The sequence below is a fragment of the Barbus barbus genome (genome assembly GCF_936440315.1).
Source record: "Barbus barbus genome assembly, chromosome: 31".
NCBI lineage: Eukaryota > Metazoa > Chordata > Actinopteri > Cypriniformes > Cyprinidae > Barbus > Barbus barbus.
The window spans coordinates 28,108,791-28,117,485 of NC_136759.1; the positions used below are offsets into that span (position 1 = coordinate 28,108,791).

Here is an 8,695-nt window from a genome sequence, read left to right on the forward strand (position 1 = left end):
TCGTTAGTTAGGTTCTTGTGACCCAGGAGTCACATCTGACCAGAGATAGGAAAACATTCTCACAGACCCTGAGGAGGACACACCCCTCAGCAGCAGAACAGAATTATTCAAAAGTTTTCAATCTTTGTCACAACATAAGTGACTGCTTTGAAACTGAGACCGTTTTACCAATCTCACAGAGACTTTTAGAACAATACCAAACATGAAACCCAGCCCTAAACTTAAGACCATGAATTCTTAAAATATAATAAATGCATTATGTAAGTATAGTAACAGCTTTCAGTGACCCGGGCCATACGCCCAGGAGGGAAGGAAGGGGGCTTAAGAATCTTCTCTTCAGATTAGAAAGCTTATTGCTTTGTTGCAAGGCATCTGTTTTGTGTAAGTTCCTGAAGTTTGGTTTCATGGGGAGATTTCAGATCTTACACAGTGTTTTCACTGCCGTTGAGCTGTATAAGCATGGAGGACAATGGTACTCCAATGATCATCCCAGTGATTCCGACTGTCCTTTACTTTCTACTTTTGTACAATTTGGTGGACAAGCCAAGCCATTAGAAAGTTGCATGTGACAGACTCAGTGGCGGCTGAGAACAGCTGCATCAGCTGCTGTCAAAGGAAGTGCAACTTCTGCTGAGCCTTTTTCACAATGCAGTTTTAGGAAACAGATAGTGTTTAGGAAATGCAAAACTTGGTTGGGTTTGCAGTATTACAGTGCAAGTGTGGTAATTTTGGAAAAACTGCAGTTGTTAATAATGAAGTTGCACAGTTAGGTGAGAGTGCACGAAGAGGCAAAGACTCGCAGAGTTGGGCTTCATTTAAATCCCACAAACCAAACCAAAAAAAAAAAAACACAGGGGGTGCATCCGGATGCTGAAAGCTCTTCCTTTGCCTTCACCTCCCTGGAACTAGAGGGCCAATGTATCTGTGATGAACCTGGCTCTAGGGAAGCAACTTAAAGAACAAAAAAACAAATAAGATTTATTGACTTATAAAAAGAAAAAGGGTAATGGTAGTGGTAAGTGGTAGTGGTAAGCACTGCTACTGTGGTGCTGGCTGGACCAGAGAGAGAGAATGAGCATGTGTCCTGCATGTAGAATGGTTCCCTTCAGGTACTGTACCAGTCAACCAGTTGATTGCAGGTGAGCTACAAGATAACTGCAACAACTCAGGTTAGAACAGGCAATGCTAAAAACTAGTGCAAAGAGGCCAGTTATCTATACAATGTTACCAATTTTGTGTATAAATAAAAATGGTTAAAAAATATATAAAGGATTAAATGAAAAAAGGTTCACCACACCATGTGATGAGATTTGCTGGCCTGATGAGAAAATGCTTCTAGGCATCAACAAAGCAGTGTGTGTATGTGTGTGAATGTGTATGTGCATGTGCAAAACTGAGCATGTGTTTGTGTGTTTCTTAGCAAACATTTAGGGAATTGTCCCCAGCACTGAGCTAAATCTGGCAGAAACCTCTCTTAGGGGACCAGGAACGTCCTCAATTGAAGGGGGGCATGTGGATTAGAGTTAAGAGGGGGTTTAGTCTGTGGTAATTATAATTATCTTTATATAAAGTCAATAGAAGTATAAGATATGTCCACAGTAAGTCACAAAGCACCCCCCCCCCCATCTCTCTCTCTCTCTTTCTCTCTCTCTGTGTGTGTGGTTACACAGAAGCGCATACTGCACTGTGGATACAGCTGCCGGAAAGTGTTAAGCCATTTATTAATTCCTCTTTGAGCTGTTCTCACGAGTCTCTAAAACGCTTTTCCTGGTGAGTGTTTGTTCTCGCATGCATACATTGTAATTGCAATATATGTATATATGTGTGTGTAAATCTGTTTTTGTTTCCACCTTATCTCCAAATGAATTGCAATGGGTCAAAATTGATCGTCATTATAAGCATACTTTGGCTTTGTTATTTCTGGTTTCTTCCATTTGCTTTAGCAATGGTTTTTCAATAGAATTAAAAAGAACAGGAGATTTGTAAAGTGCATTGGTGTGTTCATCATAACTCATGAATTTTCTCATTGAACAATATATATATTTTTCATTATATCAATGTAGTTGTGCTGTTTGTAGCTGTATGTGGATAAACTGTTAAAGTATTTTCAAATGCTGCATTCAGTTGTATTGACATTCTTCCTCCAGGCATAAAGATGAACTCGAGTCAGGTGAATGCTTCACTCAAGTGCGAGCGGGACACTAGAGTAACGTCTGTACTCTTCCCTTGCCTGTACGCGGCTCTCTTTCTGGTGGCTATTGTGTTGAACAGTCTGGCCGCATGGATTTTCTTCCAAATGCGAAGCAGGTCAACCTTTGTCGTGTACCTGAAAAATGTAGTCGTGGCCGATCTATTGATGACCCTTACCGTGCCTGTGAAGGTGCTGACCGATGCAGGCTTGGGTTCCTGGCCGCTCCGGGCTTTTCATTGCCGGTACTCAGCTGTGCTCTTCTATACCACTATGTACATCAGTATCCTCCTCCTTGGACTCATCAGCTTGGACCGGTACTTAAAGATCGTGCATCCGTTTGGGAAATGTGCTCTTCAGAGGGTCAGAGTGGGTCAGATACTGTGCGCTGTTGTCTGGGTGGTCATGTTGTCGCTGGCTCTGCCGAACGTTATCCTGAGTAACCGCATGCCACAGATTTCCTCGGGTGGTAGGCTGCGATGCACCAAGATGAAGGGGAAGATGGGACTCCTGTGGCATGAAGGCTTTAACTACTTCTGCCAGGTTGTTTTCTGGGGCACATTAGCACTTATGGTTGTCTGCTACACCTTCATCAGCAGGAAAGTGTTTGAATCGTACCGTGCATCACAAAGCAGCAGTGACACAGCCAGCAAGCAGACCACATCTAAGGTATAGTGCACTTTCTGTTCCCTATCTATGCACCACTGAGAGTGCAAACACTGATGTTTTGTAAAGATCCAGGTAACGGTGACTCGGTGTTACTGCAGATAAAGTAAGACATTTGGTTATTCAGGGCAGTGTTTCCCAAAAATGTTCCTGGAGGCACACCAACACTACACATTTTGGATGTCTCCCTTATCTAACGCATTCATTTCAGGTCTTGGAGTTGAGTTCAAACTAAAACTTTAAGTTCAGAAATGTGTGCCTCCAGGAACTGGGGGAAAAACTCTAATTCAGGGAAATTATGTAGATTAATGGAAATATAAGCTGCATCCTAAATCACAGTAGTAGATTCTTCATTTGGTTTGAAACTTACTTTGCAACCAAAAAAAAAATATATATGCAGGCCTGGGCTTGACAGCCACTGTGGCTAGTGGTTTTCCAAAATGACTAGCCAATCAGCATTTTCACTGGCCACAGTTTTGTTGATGGGAAATTACGTATAATATGATTAAAGTTAATGCATATTGAAATGTACTTAAACTGATTTTTATTTTTTTCTGTCTATATAAATGATGTTTATTCCTGACCTTGTTAAATGTATGTTATCTTTCATATCAAATTCTTACATTTTGTTTATAATTTCACTTAATATAATAAGACACGGTAGGGCTGTTACCAATCAAATTAAATCAGTATCAGCAAAACCGATCTATCCTCAGCAGAAGAAACAGCAGTAGCTGAAGTGTCATTCAGATGCATTTGCACAGACAGCTTAAAGCTGAAATGTAGCATGAATGCATTTACACCTGAAAATTACATTGCACAAATAATGTTATGAGCTTAGTGTTTTAAATCAGTTTTTAAATATACAAATATGAAATGTTGGAAAAAATGCAATGATTAGCTACTTTTAAACGTGAAAGTGAACCGCCAGTAGGTGGCAGCAAGTGAGTCATTGAGTCATTCAAACAATTCATTCAGACAAGGATTCATTCAAGAATGAAGCAAGTGCCTGTCTTTATGAATGGGTTATTGAATCATTGACTCACCCTAATCATTCAAATACCCTGAATCGTTCAGTAATGAAATGGCGCTATTTGTTGCTCAGAGATGCTAAGACATCCCTCCTGCCAAAACCTTGAACTACCTCTGGATGGCCAGGATGCATTCTCAGCACCTTAGAACAAATCTGAATGACTGGATGCACACTTCCATCTTATATAACCGTATGTGCAGGGAGTGGTGTGCCATGCACATTCCACTTGCCAATATTCATTGGTGGTTTCTTGTACTACTCAGAGATGACTTGGGCCCACTTTGACATTGATAGCGTTGCCATATAAACACATAATTTAGCTCCGAGTACATTTATTCATTTAGCTAACGCTTTTATCCAAAGCGACTTACAATTGTTATATATGTCAGAGGTCGCACGCCTCTGGAGCAACTAGGGGTTAAGTGTCTTGCTCAGGGACACATTGGTGTCTCACAGTGGATTCGAACCCGGGTCTCTCACACCAAAGGCATGTGTCTTATCCACTGCGCCATCACCACCCTGAGTAGAATGTTGTCATCTTGGAATTATGGTAATGCAGCTATTTACCTGCCATGATGACTCTCATTTGTCACTGCCATGATGTGACCTATCAGCATCAGTTGCGTCGGCATTCACAAATGATCTCCTGTGGTCTCCTGGGATGGTAAAGTGTCCACTGAATGCACACTTAAGCAATTGGCAAATAGTAGGTCATCTGTGTGATTTTTGCCTACTGTTTTCGAAAACTACGAATTCAAACATATATGTTCCAGCTGTGCAGAATCAGTCTTATGCATGTCATTAGCCAAGAAGTGTCTATTTAGACAGGAAGAGGCTGGCATGTAAAGCAATCAGACATTATGTAGTTAGGTATTTTATTATAATTTTAGTTATATACGAAAGCAAGAGAACCCTCAATTGGAACTGTAATAATAGCATATTTGCAAAACACTTGACTGCTTACTTGTGTTTGTGCTCTGGAGAGCACCAAAGTTTCTTTTTATAGTGTCAAGTAAGGTAGCCAGTCACAGACACTTCTCTTGATTTCTTGATCACAAGATTAGCCATTGTGATTATCCGAGTTGTTCAGAATTCACAAACCACTCAAAATTGCATTGTTTTTGTCTTCAACTTTTAAGTTGAACTCAATATATGGCAGCCCTGGGTTTACCTCTATTACTGCATTACCCAATCAATCAACCCATTGACTAAACGATCAACTTCACGCTGTTCCTGTTAGCAGAAGTGAAAACCAGAAGTTAGACTGAAAACCATACTGTGATCATTTTATATACATATGTAAAGCGATCAAAGATTGTTCTTTTTATATTCACTGGAGTTTAATTTACACTAAAGTCTGAGAGCAGACACATGCCTTCCAGCAGAGTGTGCAAATCAGAGGCTATATATATATATCCATATACGGATATACAGATAAGTGCAAATAGCCCACCTTGTTGGCAAAGGCTATTTACACTAACTCCGCCCACTAGGGTGTGATTGTGTTAGTCAACACTAAAAACAGACTCTAACTGAGCATCAGTTTCAGTGGCATTGGTGGTAAAGTGGAGAGAGTTTGAGCCTGCCTTTTGCCGAACTTTTTTTCTTCCTTTTCAAATCTCATATAGCATCAGAAAGACATTTATATTCAATAAAAATGAAGGAAATAATCAAAAAGTTGAAAATAAAGTATCGGGTAGGGTTAGGGTAGGTGTAGGGAGGATATATTATTAAATATTTATATCCTCCCTACAATTATAGTTTAAATTTGAATTAAAACTATAATTTACACTCAATACCTTATTATTATATAGTTCTGTTTTACAATGTACTGCAATACTGAGGTGAAGATAATTGCCACTATGTGCAATAAGTAGTATAGATAGCAGAAAATCTATAGCTATATATGTATATATATATATATGTGCGTGTGTGTGTGTGGATATATATATATATATATATATATAATGCATTTCATGACCCCTTTAATCATCTCACCTTTTTACACAAAATGAGATACCATAAAAGTTTCCATTCGGCCCCTTTATACAAGCATTCGGTTCATGTAGGTGCATATCAGCAGCAAAAAAATCTAAATATTGAGAAAATCTCCTTTAAAGTTGTCCAAATGAAGTTCTTAGCAATGCATAATACTAATCAAAAATGAAGTTTTGATATATTTACTGTAGGAAATTTACTAAATATCTTCATGGAACATGATCTTAATATCCTAATGATTTTTGGCATAAAAGAAAAATCTATAATTTTGACCCATACAATGTATTGTTGGCTATTGCTTTAATGTGCTTCTTATGACTGGTTTTGTGCTCCAGGGCACAAGTCACAAACTGTTTCAGACGGTCTGTAAACGGCTTCACTGTAGTTGAACTGCATTATATTCTTGATTTGACTAGCTCTGGTTTCTGGTGTACAGTGTGTTAACCAATGCTAAACCTTCCTCTCCACAGGTGTTTGTGGTAGTGGGTGTTTTCTTCGTTTGCTTTGCACCCTTCCACCTGGCCCGAGTCCCTTACACCCTCAGTCAGACCCGCAACACTTCCCAGTGCTGGGCCCAAAACCAGCTGTACTATGCCAAAGAGATCACGCTCTGGATATCATCTACTAACGTGTGCCTGGACCCGCTCATCTATGTGTTCCTGTGTCGAGGCTTCCGCAAGAAGCTCACTGCCACGCTGAGCCGGCATCCGCTGCCACACGCCTCTCTGACAGAGACCTCCACCAAAATAGAGATGCCAAACAGAGCCCACTGCAACAGCAACCAGGATTTAGCTGTTCATTAACAGCTTTCTCCTCATACTTTCCAAAAATTCATTTAGTAATATATATATATTTTTTTATAATAATAAAATAACTGTAATTGTTGTAAGCATCTGGAATTGTATATATTTGCCGTTTATGGGAGAACCTGAAAAGATGAAATGAAATAAAATGATCTTACCAGTACCACACATTACTCTTTGACTTGCAATTGAACTGATAAAAAGTAAAACATGAAAAAGCCTTGTGCATCAGTTCATGAAATACATCAGTGTTAGACCAACATTGACAGGGCTATTTTTCCTGTCCTTAAGTCTGCTTCATTATCAGAAACCACAGCAGTTTTAATTTCCTTTCCAGTAATCTTGCCCTTACAGTCTCCTCTTCCTGTGAACAGAGTTTATTAAATTAACGCTGGTAAAAGTTGGGGGAAACCTTGAATTTTAACAATGCATTATATTGTACACAATGCATTCTATTATTTAAAAAAACTTAAACTTGACGTCAAAATTGACGTATTGTGACCAACATAAAAAGGGGGAAAGCAAACAGGGGTCTTCAGAATGAGGTTTTCAATTCAAAACATAATTTTCAGCTGATCACTAAGAAGCTGGAGCACTTCTTTAACACTTATAATTACAGTCTAGAGTCACTAGATGGCCCTGAACACAGTGAGCACACATGTGCTGAAGGTGCTAGAAAGTACACAGTGTGATTGCTGAAGCCATTTTCTGCTGTTAGAATCGGTGTAAGTATAAACCAGAGTCTGTCCAGCTCAATAATGCCTATCTGTGATCACTCTATTTATCAACAGAGCTAAAAATAGAAAGATCAGGCGGTTCACAGCGCTGGCATAGAATTACTGCACACAACATGTGAGTCATGGAGATGTATGCAAACAAAACTAGCACCAAATCCTTCAGGGGCCAGATTCTGGTTAGGGTGAATGATGTTTGCTGACATTACCTTAAAAAAAAACACATGTCTATTCAAACACGCACGAATGCTGCATGTTTTGAGTTTTTGTTTGATGTATTGTATTGACAGAAGGTTGAGAGAGTGAGTGAGTGTGTGTGTGTGTGTGTGTGTGTGTGTGTGTGTGTGTGTGTGTGTGTGTGACAGGTGCCGGAATATCGGGTCTCTGCTGGATGTTCTTACACATGCCTCCTTCAGTGGACTGATAACAGAGAGACCCTGTATTCTTCTGCTGGACACTGCATTTAGTAGTGTTTCTGTACAGATATCTGTGTTGGGGAGTAACTAGTTAAATTACGTAATTTAATTACAAAACAAATGTAATTGAAAATCAATTGCAGTTTCTGCGAAGAAAAAAAAAGTGTAATTAAATTATACATATAAAAATATTAACGATTACAAAGGGGGGTTACAACTTGTTTTTCACACACATACAGATTTAATTGATTTCTTTCACAAATTGCACTGACTGCTCTAAAATATGAGACAAGTTTCAGGAGATTAGGACACAGAATAATGCTGCGTTCCAGGCAGGTTTTTGAGCTGGTAAGTCACGACTTCAAACCACGACTCATGACTTTGTAGCGTTCCAGGGAAGTCATGCCAAACTGATTTAATTCTCAATTTTTTCTTTATTTTTTTTATTTCTTTCTTTGTTTATTTCTTTATCTTTTTTGATTTGTTGATCTATTTCTCACCGTGTACCACTTGCATAAACACCGCATCCGTAGGGTCTGCCATTGTTGTTTCGCGGGCTATGTGACGTCAGAGGACAGAACTGGGAGTTCATGGGTGGGAAGGCATGGGTTTGACTGCCGGTCCAGAAGGTTGGAAAAACACGGGTTACGGGTTGCCTGGGACGCAGTATAAGATGCATGCTTATTTCCTATTTGGGTTTATATATGTTTTATTTATTTATTTTTTCCCAAGGCATTGTTACTACTTCTTGTTATGGTTTTGATGATTTTATGACCTGTATTTAACCTCAGAATGATCTCAAAGTAAGTAATTTTGTGGTGGCTGTGCTTTAAAAAAAAAAAAAAGATCTTCATTGT

General features: G+C 39.2%; 1 protein-coding gene across 1 annotated transcript; it reads left to right on the plus strand.

Annotated features, from left to right (window-relative positions):
* The first annotated feature begins 1,477 nt into the window (after positions 1-1,477).
* Positions 1,478-6,855, plus strand: LOC306851074 (P2Y purinoceptor 12-like). The gene is made up of 4 exons (XM_079387135.1): positions 1,478-1,545; positions 1,671-1,770; positions 2,148-2,857; positions 6,356-6,855. Exons 3-4 carry the CDS (start codon positions 2,156-2,158, stop codon positions 6,686-6,688), a joined length of 1,035 nt encoding a protein of 344 aa, XP_079243261.1. The 5' UTR covers positions 1,478-1,545; positions 1,671-1,770; positions 2,148-2,155; the 3' UTR covers positions 6,689-6,855.
* The last annotated feature ends 1,840 nt before the right edge of the window (positions 6,856-8,695 follow it).

Bases quoted from the DNA above. Each gene is read 5' to 3' on its own strand.
- LOC306851074 (XM_079387135.1), top strand. From the start codon at position 2,156: ATGAACTCGAGTCAGGTGAATGCTTCACTCAAGTGCGAGCGGGACACT. The intron at 2,858-6,355 runs GTATAGTGCACT...TCCTCTCCACAG, and splicing joins GCAAGCAGACCACATCTAAG to GTGTTTGTGGTAGTGGGTGT.